Genomic DNA, 20,260 nt, shown 5'->3' on the forward strand with positions numbered 1-20,260 from the left:
AAAATGCACACACACTCTCCCCCTTCCTGCTTTGAAAGTCTTCAACAATGTTGCTTATTTTACAGAATATAGGGCCAGATTTACAAGGCCCTAGTGCCACCACAGCATCACTTTTAGTGACGCTTTGGTGGCACTTTTCACTGTACCATATTTAGAAGGAGTCGTTAAGCCACTTTTTTGTTACTTAACGCCTCCTTGTAAATATGGGCCCCGCCGATGCGGTTTTCTGCGTCAGCGGGGCATGCAATGGAGGTTGCTGTAGGCGTTCAACCGCAACACCCATTGCTTTTGATGCTGTCCCAGATTTGCAACAAGGCATAAATCTGAGGCAGCGCCAAAAACTAACGCCAGCCCAGGGATGGCTTTAGCATGGCACAACCTGCCTTCTCAATGTGGCATCTCGTTTTTGCTCTGTTTATGTGTGCTGAATTCTGCAGCATACATAGAAGGAGCAAAAGGCCATGAATTCTTTTTTATGTGCAGGAAGGTTTCCCTTCCTCCACATAAACAATCATTCCAAAATGATGCTTTGGTACTTCTATCTGTGATGCATTTTGCACCACAGATAACATAGAAGTGTCAAATTGCCATTGTAGATTGTTTATGTGCAGGAAGAGAAACAATCTATCCCCTCAGGACAGACACCGTTGCATTATGGTGCAAGGATGCCTGTGTAGGCACAGGCAGCTTAATTCAGCGCTAGTGCAACGGGAAAAACAAGGGTGCGTGATATTCCCATAAATACTGCACATCCCTGCCTTACAAAAGTGGCGCAGCATGGCGCTGATATTTTTCGCTCAGCACTTTGTCGAAAATCCGGGCCATTGTATTTTTTCTCACTTATATCATCTGCCAATCCACAATTGTTTCCCTTTCCACTGCCCCTTTAGGACCTCTCAAGTGCCCTGCTTGTCCTATTTGTTGGGAAATCTGAAGCTCACACCCCCCCAATCTGACTCACCATGCTACGCCCCTATGCATGCACACCCACAATATACATTTAAAGGCATTTTTACCAACCCCCAGCTGCCAGGGGAGGACATATTCACATTTCTGTTACACTAATAGTGTATAATATATTATTATTCACTATTAGTGTGTTGGACCTGGCCCTTTTTGCAGTGTCATCCCCAAATGTTTTCCCTCCTTCATATTTTTTCTGACCTCTTGTTGTTGGCTCTAGGAATCTGATCACTTTATCACTGCTGATCCCTACTAAAGTTGATATGATTAGCTTACACCTAATTGACACATTTCACTTAATTTACCTGTAAATCCCTTGTACAGTGGTATCCCTATACGTAGGGCCTGTAAATTAAATGCTACTAGTGGGCCTGCAACACTGCTTGCGCCACCCACTGAAGCAGGCCTTTAAACCTGTCTCAGGCCTGCGAGCGCAGGGCCTGCATGCGCTGTTTACTGCCAAAGGGACCAGGCATCTACATTTACTTGCCAGGTCAAGAACTCCTCTTTTACTACATGTAAGTCACCCCTACAGTAGGCCCTTGCTAGCCCTATGCGCAGTGAACTATATATGTAGAAGGCAGGACGGGTGCCTGGTTGCCTGGCCTGTCCTGGTAGTGACAAACCTATTTGGTTTCTCACTGCTGTGAGTGCTACCTTACTCATAGGATTGCATTGGAAATTACTTGCCTTATGACTACGGGGTATTGTCTGATTTATGAGGGATAACATAGGCATGTTTGGTATGGTTGTAATGATAGTGAGAAATGCTGCTTACTGGTTTAGGTGGATTTTTAATTGCCATTATAGAAATGCCACTTCTAGAAAGTGAGCATTTCTCTGTGCTTATGATCCAGGTGTTTTGCAGCTTGACTCCAATCCACGTCTGGGGCAGAGTGACAGCTGGGATTTGTGCATATTTTTCAGACAGCCTGTACACAAGGAGGGTGGAGGTGTCACAGAGTTGCATCTGCATACTGAATGATCTTCCTGGGCTGAGAGAAGGGGAGGCGAGGCACACCTGCATTTGTAAAGGATGTGGTGCCCTGGCCTCAAACAAAGGGCTTGTTTACTTCAAACTGATGTCTGGAGCCTGTGCTAGGAGAAAGAGGGGACACTCATAGAACCAGTTGTAACTGGTCGTAACCTCTTTTCCCCCTCTTTGTAAGTGCTTTGCAAAACTGAATATACATACAGGGGATTTTCCCCATGTAAGAGAAACACCTACACACAAGAAACATACTTGGAACTGGACACAGAATGCTGCTGAAGGGACTCACCAGTAACCGCCTTGGACTGCTGCTGCTGTGCTGACCTGTAACCTGCTAGGTCACTAGGAGGAACTGCCACTGACTGCACCCACCTGGTGCTGGCCTGTTGTTGGGCCATACCTCTCTGTGCTCCACTTGTGTCCCCACAGGCTGGGTGCTGTATCTCCTGCCCTCTGCAACCATTGGTTTTAGCACTAAGACAGTGCTGCATCTAGAGGCTCCTTTGCTGGACAGAGCACTATCCTTTCTTCGCTGAAGTACCTGAGGAGCGCTCTACCTGACTAAGCCCCCATGCCTTGAGAGCACCCTTTTGTGTCACTGAAGGAAAAAAAATCACTGCCATGACCTGGGCACTTGGGGATCGTTAGGCGCATCGAAAGTGTGCTGTGTTTCATGGCTCTGGAACACAGCAAAGTGTAAAAGGGAGCGCGTGTTCCCCTAACGGTGCTCCCAGTGTGAAGTGCGCTGTACGGAGCACCCCGAGGCACCAGCCTGCTCCAACCTTGGATGCAGGATCACCGCTGCGGCCCAGGAGCGAGGCAGACACTCGCGCACCGGGTCAGGTGCGGGTGAGTGGAAGTCGGCGGCCCCAGGAGGGAGAGAGCCCTCATCAGAGGTCCCTCCATATCCCAGGGCCGCCTGGAGAGCAAGACGCCAGGCAGGCGAAGGTACATCCCCTCTCCTTCAGTTGCTGCAAGAGGAGTGTAAAGATCCGATTGTCACCGGGGACAATTAGCACCTGGATTGGGCATTGGCCTTAGAAGGGACCTCCATAAAACAACGGAGGGGGGGGGGTGCCGACCCCCTCTGTCACTCATCATCAGACGGCCTCCATTTTGGCACGTGATGAGTGCTGGGGGGACCCTTGCTTTTGAGTTGACCAGGGAGGGTTCCTGGTCAGGAACCTCCTTGGGTTTGGGTGACATTTGCGCTAGAGGACTGGCGCTGTACCTTACCTAACCTTGTTGGTGTAGTGGGCAATGATGATAATGTGGTCTTGCTGGTGCACCATGTACTTTCTAATTATGTTCCTGTTATGAGCAATGATGATAGTCTGGTTTTGCTGAAACACCATATACTGTCTAATGTTCCTTTTATGGGCATTTATGATGATGTGTTTTTTTATGACTTGCCTTACATTTCCTGATGTTCCTGGTTTGAGCATTTATGAGGGTCTTATTTTATGTGGCTTATTGTAGTAATGTCTTCCTGACTACTGCTTATGCTGCAGAATGACCAGTAACGTACTTGTTTTATGAGACTACTGCTGGCTTTCGCAGAGTATTAGTACTGTGTAAGGTTCTGACAACTACTTGGGTAGCAGGTTATTACTGACATGTTGTGTTTGGTCTAATAATATTGTGTACTATACAGGCGTGTATGCCTGTGTGAGTGAGTGTGTGTGCGCGGTGAGTGTCTGCGAGCGTGCGTGTATGGGGGGTGGGAGATTGGAAGGGGGGCGTGGATGGAGGGGTGTGGGGGTATCTGGGGAGTGTTTGGGGGGGTGGGTGAGCCTCCTATCAGTGACAGGGTAGGAATTCCTTGTCACTTCCCTGACCGGCAACCCGCCAATGTCATAATGCAGCGGTATGTACCGCCAGCCTGTTGGCAGTACTACCGCCACATTATCACCTACCGCCGGGGTCATAATGACCCCCTTAGTCTTTTAGAAATAAAACTACATTTTTAAAATCTCCAACATTTCCTTTAAAATTTACATTTCTATTTGTACATGCTTTTAAGTTGTGAATTTAAAAAGAAATCAATCAATAATATGTGTGCGTTTATTTGATGTATCCATGTTTATATAGTTTTTTCTATTGTTTGTGAATTGTAGAAATTGCTTTGGGGTGCCCATATTCCAGTAGTTGTTCATTGGTGGTCTACAGAAATTAAATGGTTAAGGACCACTGCTTTACTAGGTGAACATTTTCCCAATCTCTGGTAAGGGGTCTGGTTCTACATACAAATGTTTATTATATATGACCAATCTCTTTTACAGATGAATTGAAAATAAAAAAAATATGTGACTATTAAGGAGGGTTCTTGTCTTTGCTTGTGTCTTGCCATTGTTGGCCATTTCTAACTGGAAGCACTTTGGAAGCTGAGTCTTGGGTTTCCCCAAGGGGTCATCATAGTGGGGGAAGGTATAAATGACACAATGCAACCACATCTTGACTCTACAGGTAGCAGAAGAATGGGTTGGAGTGATTGGCATACTGGGCAGGGGTTAAGGCCTTTGTGATGCGTGGCAGGTATGGAATTGTAAAAGGTCTCACATACACATGTCAGCAGCTCACAAAGCAATGTCCTCGTTCGTAGACTGTTGCTCCTTGATGTAGATATTTTACAGACAACAGCATTCATGTTGTTGAGGGAGCATCTCAGACCGTGCCCCAGTGGTTATCCACTTAAGAACATAAGAAGGGGGATGTCACCCATTCTGGAGCGTAATGCATGCTGTTTGGTAAATACACAGTTCACTGAGCTTTTTGCAAACAAGCTGAAGGTCTATTTAGCAATAAATATGGAATCAGTATATTCCCCCACCTAAGAATAGATAGTTGGGAAAGCCACATGGGGGCATTGCTCAGTCCTTACTTAAGGGTAACGATAGAGAGAAACATTATTAGAGCATCATGCTACATGTGAGCTAAAATTAACATAGTGAGCAAGTGCAACGCCAGCTAGAAATTACAGGGCTTCTCTTAGACAGCGTTGTCTGGAGGAGGCACACCAATGTTGGATTGCCTCTTCTAGAAAAGACCAATAATGGGGAGACAAATCTGGTAAACTCTTGTACTGCTTGGCAGCTAAGGATGACGCCTTCAGTCTAATCCCTCATATCGTTTATCAGGAGGGACGTCAGCAGCGGAGATAACTCCATTACTCGAGAATTATTACTGCTCTCTCTAAGCACCCCTCAAGCAGTCCAGTCAGGGATACTCCTTCCCACTTATTGCAGACCTGCGACTGGACTTGGAGCTGCAACGTATGGAGGCAGAAATTGAAGAGGCTTTAAAGGGCATGTGCCTCAGAAAAACTCCTGGGTCAGATGGCTACACCTTTGAGTACTGCTGCAGGTTTCAATAGATCATTCTGTCCCCAATGCTAGGCATGCATAGCGAGGTTATTTAGAAGGGTCGCCTCCCAGCGGATATGGATTTGGCAACCATTGTGGGCCTCCCTAAACCGGGTCATCCCCCAAATCATTGCATTTCATTTCAGCAAATCTCACTTACTAATACAGAAGTTAAACCATATGTTAGGGTCCTGGTGAGCAGGCTCCTTCAAGTTCTCAGTCAGTTGGTCACCAAGACCAATGTGACTTTATGCCTTATTGCATGTACACTTCACTGTGGCACACATGCACATGCATCACCTCAGGAACTCTGTCACCTGTTACTTATTGACTTCAGGACAGCATTTGATTCTCTGGATAGGGAATTTAGGGTAGGTGTACTGCTAAAAATTAGCTTTAGCCCCTAAATATATTTTGTATGGCTGAATCCTTTGCGTCTACCCCCCACATGCCAAAGTGTGATCAAACTGTGTTTTCTCCTTCCGTTCCCAAGTATTTTGAGACACCATGCAATGGTGCACCCTTGCCCCACTTTTTGCTTCAGCCTTCGAGTTTCTGGCAGAGTGGTTTTAGGGCTGATGATCAGCTGTGGGGAGGTTAATTTGGGGGTTTTGACAGAAGACAGGATTGCTCTGTATGCTGATGACATACTCTTGTTCCTGTCCCATCCCTCAATTATTGGGCCACATCTGCATCTGGTCTTCAAGTGAACTGGTCCAAGTCCCTGTTGGTGCCACTGAAGAGAGATATGGGAGACAAAGGGTGATGGGTACAACTCCCGGGCCATAGACATAGCTTAAAAATGTGTGGTTTCTTGCTGCCTTAGAACCTATACTTGCACACTTGACCTCACGCTCTGATGCCCCAGGTGAAGCGGGACCTAGCGAGGTGGGCCACACTCCTGCTGAATAAAATGAGTATAGAGTTTCCCTCTTCAACATGATGATCCTTCCGTTTTTTTCTATATGCACTTTACAAGTTCCCCCAAACTAACACCTCAGAGCTTGTTTTGAGAATTACTCTCCAACATGTGCTGCTTTTTATGAGCTAGATGGCCTCCACTCGTAAGGTTTAGTAAATTCATTCAGTCACCCTCTGATGGAGGAATGGGTATGGCTATTCTACACCTGTATTCCTGGGTATTTCAGGCACTGGTCTTAAATGATTGGTTGTGTGAGGGATAGTCCAACACGGCCTTCCGGTTGGAGGTGGCAGTGGTGGGCCATGATAAGACTGTGATTCCATAAACAAGTTTTAACTAGTCGTCAATAGTAGCCCGCAACAAGTGGATGGTATTGATGGGAATCATTCTGAAGACATATTTATACCTAGGTGCTACTACTGTTTTGATGCAGTTATCTATAAGAACATCTGCATCTTCTTTCATAAACCAAAATCCAATTTCATCTTATCTATTATTATAATCAGAGTAGAGTCTGCTTATCTTGTACCATGCACAATATATACTGGACACTCACCTGAAATGTTGCCAATTGAGTGATTCTTCCTTCTTCTGGGCAGTCATTAATAGCACTTCTGTCCTTGTCCCATTTGATTCTATATCGTTAGAACACTGGGAATTCAGAGATGACTTCTAAGAGCACTGACACCACTGGGGCTGAAAGCGTCAAAATTATATCACCAGCATTGCATTCCTATGAGTTTCAAATGAACGGGGGTATTTCCCCATTTCGATTTGACTTCCAGTAATATACATCAATGGTCTGTATCGGCTCCTGTAGTAGCAAACCACTGAGTGGTTACCAGCTCACGAGGGCTGTTAAAACTATTCACAAAGTGAGGACAGCTTCTCCTATGTCAGCGACAGCGTTCAGCAGACAATCATCTCTCATTGTGTCTCCTCATCCAGAAAGTGAAACGGCTCCCGATACTGGTTGGATGTTTCTTTCGACACAGATTGTAAGGATTTGTATAATGAAGAATGTCTTATCATTAATGATAAGGAACGATTTTTGAGAATGCCAGCTATCAGTTCCCTTGTGCTACGTTAGAACAGAGCAAACCCTAGCCAGGAACAGAACCTGCCATCGAATTCTAGACTGCTGGTAATACGTAGAAGCCGCAAGGACAAGTTGAGTATAATGGCAAGACATGCGTACCAACCAAACCCACTATATGGTCAGCCACAGGTCCAATGAACACAAAAATTATAGATTTTTCTGCTAAACTGAGCTTTCTGGGTATTAAGGACAATCAAACATTTTAAAACGATTGCTAATTTAAATTATGATGTTGATCATCCAGATATACAACATTTGTGGAGTACTATAATCAAAACTATGTAATTCATTGTTGCCAGAAGACATGATTTAACTATGGCAAAGTGTGAAAATCCAGTGGTGTTGGCTTCCACTTACCACTTCCACATGTTACACTGCAATCTGTCCATCTTCCATATTGCCATTTGTAATGTGGTTCAGTCTCATTTTCTTTGTAGGCTACTTTTTGTATGGTGTATTCGTATATGATGCCTGGGTTGGCTTCCTGGAAAAGAAGCTGAAAACAAAAAATGCTGCGACTTTAATGTATGTGGTTACTTTGGGGTCACAACCTTACAAAGCAATATTAGTTACACTTTGTGATCACTACTTTCTCTGATCAAGTGCATATGATTAATGACATTGAAAAATGCACAATTTTGAGCTGAGCATTCACATGAAGGCAGTACACCATGAATGACAAAAGAGATTAGGAGGGCAACAGAGTAAGAAGAAATCAAAAAAGCATTTGCATATGTAAGTTCAACTCACATGCCAATGGCTTAACCTGCGAGTGCACAATCAATAAATATCAATTAGCACTTTTTAATGATTTTCACCCACATAGATTATTATCTCAGTCTGCTGGTCCCAAATTGAAAAAAATACATCAGACCTTTCACTCTAAATAGGGCGGAAAGTCTTATCCACCTACACTGATGACCCCAACTCTTCAGGCTGTCAGCAGTGGTACCTCCATCAGAAACGTTAAGGAGAACCCTGTCTGCCAAACTCCTAATCAGGACTTGTGCCTGTTCCTCTGATTGCTAAGTAAGTTATAATTGCTTCTGCGCACCTTTCCTGATTTTCTATTAAGTGAATTTTGTATATTACTACTTGACATTGGTTCTATGAAAAGTGCACTTAAACTCAATGTGATGTGGAGATAAAACAGGTAGTTAAATGGATAATCTCACAACTTGCATAGCTCACCTCTCATTGCAGTATATTTCTGCCACATTATAAACAAATTTCGCAAAAAGCACATTAGGTGAGTATGGTGCAACATCTGTAACTATAATGACAGATCTTAACGCATCAAGTTAGAATTTGGAGAAATGTATGTGTGAGGGATGGAGGTATTCATTTGAGAGAGAGAAACTTTAATATTCAATCAACCCACTCTGGTTAGGTGAAAACACAGTGCTGAAAAAATGGTAGCTATGCCACACGAAGCAGGCAATCCACCGAGAAGTCTATGCTGAGTACAAGCGGTACTAATTATTTTAAAGAAAAGAACACAACACAAAAAAATATCCAAACCAATGTACAAAGAAGTTTACAAATGAACAATATACCAAATCCCCGAAAAATGTTTTAACTTTGGGATTAGTCTCTGAAATGGATGGAAAATCTTTCAGCAGGGAACAGTCCAAGGCTGTGGCTGACGAGGGTCCCTCAAAGTCAGATACATTGTCGAACTCCTGCTAAGGTGGCTGGATTTGGTGCTGAAAGTTTCAAGCAGGACAAATCTTGATTTCATAGCAACTGAGGTCACTTTGTGTGGCAGATTGATTGAACTCCTCGACTTGGTTCAAGACTTTAACTTTGGGCTACATTTTTAGAAGTCAGCAGCCTCCAGTGGACAGAGAACAGATTGGAATATATGGCCAGGTGAGGCCCCAGGAGGCCTGACAACTTGGTCACCAACATCCCACAGAACCAGTTTGTGTGACCACTTTGAATGCAACCTTCCAGGGTAAATGTCTTAATATTGCCCCTGTCCTCTAGAGAGGGAATAAAATCCCACATCTCTCTAACTGCTGGGAAAGTTTCTTAAGGTCATTCCCAGCTCCTGGCTTCTAGGCATTAATTCTCTCTCATGCAGGGTCCAGTCTGCAGTGGTTAGCTTGGCGCAGTAGTTATCAGAAATATTTTTACTCTTAGTGTTGGTGAAGCTTGGAAATAGGTGGGGCAACTCTTGACTCTTACAGAGGAGTTATGGTACCTAGCTGCCAACAGGATTCAGGAGACGCTGAGAGCTTGAATTCTTAAGTCAATCCTTTTCTTCAATCAGGAGTTTTCCCTGATTTATCCTGTGCACTAACCAGAGATTGGAGAAATCTTACCATCTAATCCTTACTATTTTCTCACAGTGCCCCAACTTGTTGTTGCTGCACTTCCTCTTTGCCTAACTGTAAAATTAACCAGGAGACCCTCTGTCAAGTTGTCAGACCTCATCTGCAGCCAGCCAGGTTTGCTTTCAGCTCCTTGACCATGCTGCTATTCTATTTAAAAGAGCTCTTCCTCCATCTGACTAGGTCGAATCTGGCTTTCCCCTAATGTAACTAGAGTTTGGCTGTCTGAGAGAATCCTAAGGATGAATGGGAGAAGCCCACTGTGGCAGCACCAAGTGGTAAAGCTGCCCTTTGTTATGCCAATTGTTACTGCCCACTGTCAGAGAGTTAACCCAGGGACCTGGTGAGCAGGTAACACACAACCATTCTTCCTGTGTTCAGGAGCCAGCTACTCTGCTCTGAATGAGCCAAGGATGTGTGTTCACGTTTGAGCTTCTTAGGGGCTGATTTGCAAACCTGTTTTTAGGCCTGATGTGAGTCAGACATCACAAAGTACACTTTTACAAAGGTTTTTTTTCCACTTATGTTGGATTTTTCCAATAAAGCTGATTTTTTTAAAAATAGGGAAAAAATTACCTTACAGACTTTTTCAAGCATTATACTAAAAAAAGAACGGAAGTAGATATTTTAATCCAATCAAGACCTAGGTAGGGAAAAGTCAAGCAAAGTCTCCACAGTGAAATAATGCAGAGTTTGTTTCACTTTGAAAAGACAGTAAACCCAAAATGTGGTGTGTTCCTTTTTATGTAGTAGCGCTATACCCCAGCAACATTTTAATTTCAAAGTCGTAGTTTGTGTAATTATTGGAATTTTGTTTTACATGAAAATCTCGAATTATACCATTACACCACATCACCTAATTACCATGTACTATGTGACAGAATTATAGGGTAGGAACAGAGGAACATCATGGACAACCAGGGTGATGGTTCGCATTTTTTTTTTTTTTTAAGTTTCAAAAGTTTTATTAAGAATATATAAGGCGGTACATACAGCATATAAACAAACTGTTTAGCTTTCAAAACATTGTTTTTGTTCGTTTACCACAATTATTTCCATTGTAAGCATATATACATGTACTGTCAGGTAAATAAAAATTCCCAGTTGCATAGTTGAGTTGTGTACCCTTATTTTGAAGAAGAGTGGAAAACAGGTGGGGGGGGGTGGTAAGAGGAGGGGGAGCGAGGATAGGGTTGTGTAGGAGGGGTTGGTCTTGGTATAGGGATGGTTCGCATTTTGACATATTAAGCATAATGTTGCATAATTATGTTGAAATTTAGTATAATTACTTAGGAGCAAATTACACAAATTTCACACATCCCTAATAAGCACCTGGTTTACAAAGCACAATCCAGTGGTGACCCATGAATATATAAAAACAGACTTTTGCTACATGATCATTTTAAAAAATTGATGCTGGCACTACACTTTGGACACTCTCCTGCAGTGCCTCGATGATACATTTATAAAAGAGAAGCTCAAAAAGTTACAGAGAAAAACGTAGAGAAAAATGGCTGTTTTTTTTACCTCAATTTCAATATTTTTTTATTTCAGTTGTTATTTTCTGCAGGAAACCCTTGTAGGATCTACACAAATTACCCATTGCTGAATTCGGAATTTTGTCTAATTTCAGAAATGTTTGGTTTCTGGGATCCAGCATTGGTTTCACACCCATTTCTGTCCCTGACTGGAAGGAGGCTGAAAGCACAAAAAATCATACAAATGGGGTATGTCCCAATCAAATGCCAAAATTGTGTTGAAAAATTGGGTTTCCTGATTCAGGTCTGCCTGTTCCTGAAAGCTGGGAAGCTGGTGCTTTTAGCACCTCAAACCCTTTGTTGATGCCATTTTCAGGGAAAAAACACAAGCCTTCTTCTGTAGCCTTTTTTCCCATTTATCTTTAAAAAAACGAAATTGTCACTGTATTTTGGGTAATTTCTTGGCCTCCTTCAGGGGAACCCACAAAGTCTGGGTACCTCTAGAATCCCCAGGATGTTGGAAAAAAAGGATGCAAATTTGGTGTGGGTAGCTTATGTGGACAAAAAGTTATGAGGGCCTAAGCATGAACTATTCCAAATAGGCAAATAAAGGCCTGGCACAGGAGGGGGAAAAGGCCTGGCAGCGAAGGGGTTAATAAATGGCCTATTTGCAAAGGAAATTAAGAGTCTGTGAAAACCTAACGCCTGATAATCTCTTTTATGTACTGTTCCTGTTGCCCTGCAAATTATTCCCGAGCCATTCAAAATGTCAATAAAATGTGAATACTGATATATGGTTAGCACAATTTGAAAGGACTGGGCCCTCTTTTGCACTTTTAATCAGATATTTTGGGGACAATTCACAAATGTATGGAAGAGCACATTAAAGAGAAGTACCGGTGTACATTTCACATACTCCAAAATGCGTTTGTAAATAGGCACATAAGGTTCCAGCCAGTATGCTCTTCTAGTAAAATGAAATAAAAATGTGTTCTTTTCAAGCTTTTGACAATATTTTTTAAGTCAATCCAGCTGTGAACTGATGCCAGGGCACCCATATCTTGAACAGAAAATACAAGGCCTCCCCACGGTCCCTAATCATTTTTTTAATTCTTTTATTATATGCCCTTTACAGGCTGTCTGGGACTGAAGGGGGAGCCTCAAGGCCTCCCTCGTGGTCCCATTCCTCCTGCAAGAAGGCAGCTGCTTTTAACAGCAGCTCTGTGGTCACTGGAGCAATGCTTTCATATCTGTTCCCTGCACACATACCTGCTTTCATCTCTGTTCCCTGCACTAACTCCGCTTTCTGACAGCGGGACCTGTTTGACACGTCCTGCTGTCAGAAACTGGAGTGTTTGCTGTAACGTGGCTGCAGCTATTAAAGCTGCAGCCAAGCCACAGTAAATGGCTTATCCCGGGGCATTGCCCCTGTTTGTTTTGTTGACCCCGGGCACAGTATTAAATGTTTTGATCAATAATTTTGTTCCTAGCTCGGCTGCAGTGCACTGCCAGTACGGGCCGAGATTGCCTTTCAGTTTCTGAGCGAGTGAGGGCGGACATGAACTGGCCTTTGACACTGTCTGGTTGAGTTCATTTGGGCCTTGGATAGAAATGCTCATGTTGGGTTGCATGGGTCCCTTGCTGTGACCAGCCTGACATGTGCACTTCAACCCTCTCCAATCTTCGCAATATTAGGAGCCTGTGGATCACAGCCACAGCTCCCAAGTCCCCTAAGGAGCACTGGCTTTGACTGACCGAGCCAATTGTCATGCTGCTCTCATGCTGTCTACTAACATAAACAGCAAGGCAGCAGCATCTACATTGACTCAGGAGATACGGGGTGGGAGGGCCGAGCTTAAGCATGGTCACAAGGTTCCATTATCAGTACACCTGGAGGCAGCAGCAGCTCATGAGTTAACTTCAAGGTCTGAGCAAATATTTCAGTAGTACTGTAGGTAAGTATTGTTTGCTTACTCTTCTTACTGTTCTGAAAAAACGCCTTTCCTTGACCCCATGCCTCCAAAGCAAAACCAGTCTGCCTCAGTCTCTGCCTGTTGCTCTCTCTGCCATCATAGTCTCTCCCTTTGTCCTTCATGCTCACATTCTCAATCCTTTGCTGGGCCCTAGATCGAACTGCACGTTGGGGCAACAGGACCCACACCACTTTGTCTTACCAGCCCATGCAAAGCCTTTCTTTCCCAGTGCCCTGCATCGTACCACAAGCCAAAGCCAGGTGGGTTCCTCACTATGAAAACTGCCTGGACTCCCATCTCTCCACTCCCTGGAATGAGAAAAATTAGTTCAGATCTGAGAGCAACCATGCGTGCTCCAGGGAGACGACTGGACAATGTGCTAACAAGCATCTGCAGTGCAATGGGTCTTGCATTTACACGAGTTAGAGCTATTAGCATTGTAAAGTTCTAACTGTAATTTTCTTGCCACTTAAATTGAAAATGAAAAGTAAAACAGTTGACATAAGCGAGCCGATTCAAAGTGCCATGGCCGCCATGAGCATGAGTGCGAAGGAGAGACACCAAAAGAAGTTTGCTTGCAGTCAAATGTATCAGCAATCGTGCAATTATCCATGTAACAGGGGCACTTTGCAAGGCGGTAACAAAACCGCCAAAGAAGGGACAAACAAAGCATTTACCAATGATAACAAAGGATTTTTGAAAGGCAGTCCCACAAAAGAGTGAAAGTGAAGGGAGTGCATTGGGCGTGGTTAAAAGCCCACAATAATTACAACAGGTCAAGGCTCTGTTAGAGAATGTGTAACACACTGAAAGCATTTATTGCATGTGTTGATTGTCATTTACTAAGATCCTTTTTTTTAAATAATAAATAATACCCACTGCAAAAAGCATGATGGACAGGAACAAATTTTAAGTGACCCAAGAGCTTATTAGTGTTGTAAATTCCTAACTGGACTTTTCTTGCCACATAAATTGAAAATGAAAAGTAAAACAGTTGTCATAAGCAAGCCGATTCAAAGTGCCACGGCCAAAATAAATAATAGAAAAAAAAAACTAGCATGCTCATGCTGTCTAAAACCTTGAATTCGCGAAAGAGCACTAGGCTAAACTATAGAATTAAACTGGTAGTCATGAAAAGCGCTTGGTCACTGCCCAGCAGGATCACGCTGCCTATGAAATAAAAATAAAAAGTAGTCCAGAAACCATACAGAAAACATGGAGCCTCACAGGTTTTCAATAGTTGGCCAGTGCTCTCACAGAGGGCATGAAGTATACATGTCTATTCACTAATGAAATCAAGCAAAATTTTAAAAGGCAAGCCCACGAACCAACGAAAGTTATGGGCATGACAAGGACGTGGTTAAAAGCCCACAGAGAGATTACAACAGAGGCCAGAGCAATTGCATGCTCAACCCTAAAAAAAATTGTCTGGAGAGATACCTCACAGAATTTCACACTTGCTGATGAGGTTTGAATTGAACACACCAGACAGGGCTCTCAAGGGGCTGCCCCTTTTGCAGTCGATAAAAATTGTACCAGTTGTGTCATAATATTGGTAATCTTGCAAAGCTTTGAAACTGCAAGTCTAAGGCACCAAGCGCTACATAAATACTATACTATGGTGACCAACAACCACATTACATAGGTTTGATAACAAGCTTTCACTAGCAACGACACATACTCCAATGTAACCTCCGATAACAAACTTTCAGAGAGAGAGACTCCAGTACGTGACTGTTTCCGAATGTAAAATAGTGAACTGGCACTGGCACAGTTATCCCTATGTTTTACGTGAGCTCAAGAATGAGTGTGCTGCTCCACAGATTATTTTAATACCGAAACGTTCCTGTGAGCAGGTCAAACACAAAAAACATAAATAAGAGCAAGTTATCTGAAACTGACAGGAAAGAGCTGGCTCGGTGCAGTATTGTATACAATGCTGTCTGCCGCAGGCAGCTGGAGTTATCTGTAGGAGACCACAAAAACATAATCCAGGCCCTGTGTGCTTATTTCTTGGGGAGGAGGTGTCGCCCTAAAAGTCAATTCAAGTTAAAAATCCTTTCATGAAAGCATGGGAACAATGTAAAATGAGTTAGAGCTATTAACACTATAAATTCCTAACTGGACAGTTCTTGCCCCATAAATTGAAAATGAAAAGTAAAACAGTTGACATAAGCAAACCAATTCAAACTGCCAGGGAAGAAATAAATGATAAAAAAAATGAGTGCGATTGTGCTGTGTAAAACCTTGAATTCGCGAAGGAGCACTAGGATAAACAATATTATTAAACTGATAGTCATGAAAAGCGCATGATTAGTGCCCAGTGAGATCATGCTGCCTACGAAATAAAAAGAAAAAGTAGTCCAGAAGCCACATCGAAAACAAAGAGCCTTGTATGTTTTCAGTAGTTGACTGGTGCGCTCCAGGAGGGTTAAACACCAGAAAAGGTATGACGTCTGCGTGCCTTTCACTAATGAAATCAAGCGAATTTTAAAAGGCAAGCCAACGAACCAACGAAAGTGATGAGCGTGACATGGGCGTGGTTAAAAGCCCACAAAGAGATTACATCAGGGGCCAGGCCGCTTGCGTGCTGGACCCTAACAAGCCCACAATCCAACGAAAGTGATGGGTGTGACATGGGCGTGGTTAAAAGCCCACAGAAGGATTATAACAGGGGCCAGAGCGCTTGTGCGCTCGACCCTTAAAATGGCACTAAACAGCTTCCTTGGGGAGGGAGAAAACAACCAGGTGATTCCTGACCCCAGTAAAAAGTGGTTTCCCGGGTGGCCGCTGCTTGAATGGTAGAAAGTTGTTTCCTGGGGTGGCCTCTGTTCGAACAGTAGTGATAACGCGTCCAGCCCTTATAAAATTACCTGTATCTGGACACGTTGGAGGTCGGTGAATCTTTTAACCGAGTCGGGCTCTCCTCATCCTCAATAGTCGAGTCACTCAGATCAATAATCAATGACTATTGTAATCGGTAATCAATACTCAATTAATAGGTCAATATAGCACATCAGAAATCAATAACAGTTGGTATTTCGGCGCACCATGACCTTTCAATCATGAATAACCACACCAGTGTATTAAAAGTTAGTGAATTTATTTCCCTATATTAACAAAGCTAGCACAATATATATATGTCTCAAAACCAATTGATATATGTATATGAACATTACTAGCTGTCCATAACGGCGGAAGAAACGCAATCTACGCAAAATCTGGATGATGATACACGCTGTTATAGCAATGCAAATCACCAATGTGACTAACTGTATTTGACTAATTGCATACATTCGGTCAGCATAACAAGATTTCAATTCTTCATGATACATTGAATGAATACCTCGACTAACCTCTAATTAGCATTGGCATGTGGGACTTCATGCAAAACGAATTTAGTCAACACAAATTTGGAAAAGTTCTAGCTAGGACCCTATCAAAATAGCAGTTGGTACCTAAAAGGAAAAACACAATGCATAATACATTTATCCTTTCATATTTACCAAATACAATCAGCATTCAAGAAAAATCTTTGTCCTTCAGGTACCGGTTCGATCAGCATGGGGCCAGTTCAAAGGGGCAAAGTTAAGGGCAAGCTTCCTTGCAACGGCAAGGAGAATAGGGCAAAGTTACTGCATGGGCAAGACGGGGGCAAATCAAAGTTAAAGTCTCTAGGGTGAGAATTCTTAAAGTCTCTTTCTCTCGGATAGAGAAAAGGGCGTCAGGGTGTCGTCCCAAAATGGAGTCTGGCATCAGGCTTCAAACTGGCATCGAGGAAAATGGCTGACTTCTCTTTGTCCGGTGGGTTTAAGTAAGAAACATTCCGAATTCTGCAGGGTCCTCCATTGGAGGGTTCATAGGTTGGCTTCAAATTGTCCAATGAAAATTGTCTTTCACTAGAACTTATTTGTGCATACATTAGCCTTGGAACCTTGGAACACAAGTTGTATCATGGTTTGCCAATTATTTTTGGTATCTGTACCTTCATTGTCCGCACCTGCAGAGACTGACCTTGTATCAAAGGGGATGTAACCGGCCTAGCACGAAACCTTGGAGATAAGTGTACCAGCCAGTTTCTACTGGAAAAATACAACTTCAAGCAAGAATATATGTTTCATTAGTTCAAGGAAAAAAAGAATCACGCAGTTAGAATTTGAAGCCAGGCAACTAGGCCAAAGCCTGTACTAAATTTAAGCTAAGCAAAACAGTTTTCAAACAAGAAATCATGGCATACATTTGCGATTATGACGGATTACTACAATTTTAATACTTTGTGATTAATAAAGCTCGTTTATAATGATGGCGAACTAACCTGAGGGCACAATTTCCCTCGTACATTATTTCTTTTACTAAAATCACACTACATTACACGTATTGATTACACAATTTAAATGAATATATGTCGGACCTTCTTTTTCTGCGTCATCAGTAGACACACCAGTGCAACGGGCATATGCTGTTAATCGGTACTGGCACAGCTGTTATTGGCACCAGAGAGAATTTTACTATAATAATAGTAACGACGGGATGCTCAGTCTCCACCGATTTCCCTTGTTTTCGAGCTTGAATATGTTTAAGCGATAGTGCTGGGATAGTACTACTTACTGCAACAACACAGTTGTGAAGTTAAAAGCACAACGCTAATGGCGCACATGTTCTCTTTGCAGGAGGCACTCTCCATAAGGGAAAGCCATGTGTCACTGAGAACCGGCGCTGGAAAAGCGGGGGTAGTCCCACCGGGAGAGACCTGTGGCCATGGTATCAAACGCAGATCCCCGCCCCTGCTGCACCGGATACGCGCTTGGTGTATGTATATGCTTTCCCTTTTCAAGTCCGCCTGCGTTTATTACCCACTGTGAATAATCCTCTTTTCAAGTGAAACTTTTTTTCCCCTATTCATACGTTTAGTTCCATCATGTTGTTGTCTCCAATAATGTCTTCCCTCCCAAAGACCTGGCGGTGTTTGTGTATTACATGCAGACTTCTAGTATCACTTCTTTGTAAAGCACGCTAGTGCCTCGAGAGCTGGTTCTCGATATAGGAATCTGCAAAATTAATGAAGATATATTCATTGCTTAGCTTGTCGTTAAATATACTATATTTATTAAAGGACGTTTTTTTGGAGCGACATTTTCGCTACCATATAGATAACTGTGTTGGATAAACGGGCAAGGATGGAAATAAGGCGATGAGTGGGGGTCAAGACATGAAATACAGAACAGCTTGGATCGGACACTGCAGTATACTTACGAGCAGCTTAAAAGTGGAATTTTAGCAAGTGAAATTTAAACAACCAGTAACGGAGCTGCAAACCTTAGACACTAGGGGACGCTGTGTCATGGCCCTTACGTACTGTGTGACCGAGCGTTGTTCAGAGCAAGTGCGCAGAACCACATGCTAATCCCTTTAATTTCACAGTAGATGTTTCCAAAATGTTTACAAGACACCCTGTAACCTGCTAGCTGTTTGCTGTAAAGCACAGAGCACTTGACAACTTCATAGCCCTTGCCCAAAAACTGTTACTGCAATACCAGGGAGGGAGACAGTGTTCAAAGGGGACAGTGAGGGTGAGAGGAAGACTTCAATAGAAAGCAATGCCTGGAGGAAAAAATAATCATGCGTTGAGAGCACTGTAATTAAGATGGAATATTTATTTTATTTTATATATATTTATTTCTATATCGTTGTATCAGAGCCTTGCCTTTTATGATGCACACCCTTGTCTGTAATACATTCTCACAGGCTGGGTGCTCACTCACAAGTAAACTTTTCATGCTGTTGATTTCCTTCTCAAACATAATTTTCAGCCCGTATAAATCTTGAGCTCTGTGTGATATCTTTAAGACCTGACACATGACCTGCAGCCTAGTTTTCTCTGAAAGCAGGGCTTTTGAATGTGAGGAATACAATTAAAGCCATTTTTCAGGACATAAAAAAGGGCCTGGTAACAGACTTCATGGGATGGCACCAAAGTATTGCCTAGGACTGTACTTTAGCTGTAGAGTGCCCTACTGCCTTTTGATGTTTATTCCTTGTTGTCTCATTGTGTCCAGTCTGACAACTCACAAAACGTGTATTTCCTCAGTACATTTAATTTGCAAAGGTATACCAATAAATAAATAAATAAATCGGTGAGGTACTCACTGCATTGTTATCTCAAAGTCTGTTATGAAGTTCTCTGGCTACACTGAATAAGCTGATACCTACGTCATTATCATACGAAATCGCTTTATTAATGTCATAACTACACTTTCACAATTGCTTTACTAACCTTATTGATTTCTCAGCTATGCTTGAAAACACACAATTTGCCAACTCTTTTTTTCAAAATTGTCCAAGGGGAGAACCCCCGCCAAAACCCCTTGGGACAGTCGGGCTCGCTCACTATGCTCATTCCCCATAGCGCATTCATCCTGAAATTTTATGCCCGCCGCTTTCAAATATCAACATCTGCCACTGCTGTCAACACAATCTACAGGTCCCATATCAGAGTAAATATGACAGAGATCCCAGGTAGCTTCTAATATCAAGCGCTATGCTCTGTGGTCAAGATCTAAAACCTACATCTATCTTACTTCAGTCATCACCAGCTCAACGTTCTACTCACAGAGCTCTTTATCCAGAGTTAACATTAGAAAATCACCCATATGAAAGAATACATAGATACTGTCCCACAGAAAACACTCTCTTATTCATTGAAATGCGAGCCTGAAACACATTTAGACTAAGAAAAATCAGCCCCAGCACTCAGTACACTTATTTCACTTTTGGCTTGCAATTTTTGAAGGCAGACATCTGTAATGTGAATCTCATAAAGTTACAGACAGCTTTCTGCAATGAAGAGTTTAAAATGTGCAAAAAGTGAGAAAAAGTACTGCATTTCAGATTTTAGAACGTGTTTATGAGTAAAGGGCAGAACTTCTCAGAAAACCTATTAGGTATGCTAGATGCATATAGCAGTTTGTGCAATCTCAAATACTTCTTTTCATTCTCATAGGAAACGTGCATTCTTCAATAGTATTGTATGCTAGGAAAGGGTCATAGATGCCATACATTATTCCTTGTGAGTGTGCATTGCATGATTTATTTATTTTTTTACATTTTTAAGCTACAGTTACTGTTAGGAGTGTCCC

At 42.7% G+C, this 20,260-nt stretch overlaps 1 protein-coding gene across 3 annotated transcripts in view; it reads right to left on the reverse strand.

Moving 5' to 3' along the window:
- The window catches only part of ADAMTS12 (ADAM metallopeptidase with thrombospondin type 1 motif 12), a 3,732,731-nt gene that overhangs the window by 1,083,382 nt on the left and 2,629,089 nt on the right, over positions 1 to 20,260 (reverse strand). For all 3 annotated transcript variants that reach the window (XM_069220543.1, XM_069220552.1, XM_069220534.1), the window contains one exon: positions 7,695 to 7,833. In XM_069220543.1, coding sequence (XP_069076644.1) covers positions 7,695 to 7,833 — 139 coding nt within the window. The remainder of the gene's footprint in view (positions 1 to 7,694; positions 7,834 to 20,260) is intronic.

Source organism: Pleurodeles waltl, chromosome 1_1 (assembly GCF_031143425.1).
Source record: "Pleurodeles waltl isolate 20211129_DDA chromosome 1_1, aPleWal1.hap1.20221129, whole genome shotgun sequence".
Classification (NCBI taxonomy): Eukaryota; Metazoa; Chordata; class Amphibia; order Caudata; family Salamandridae; genus Pleurodeles; species Pleurodeles waltl.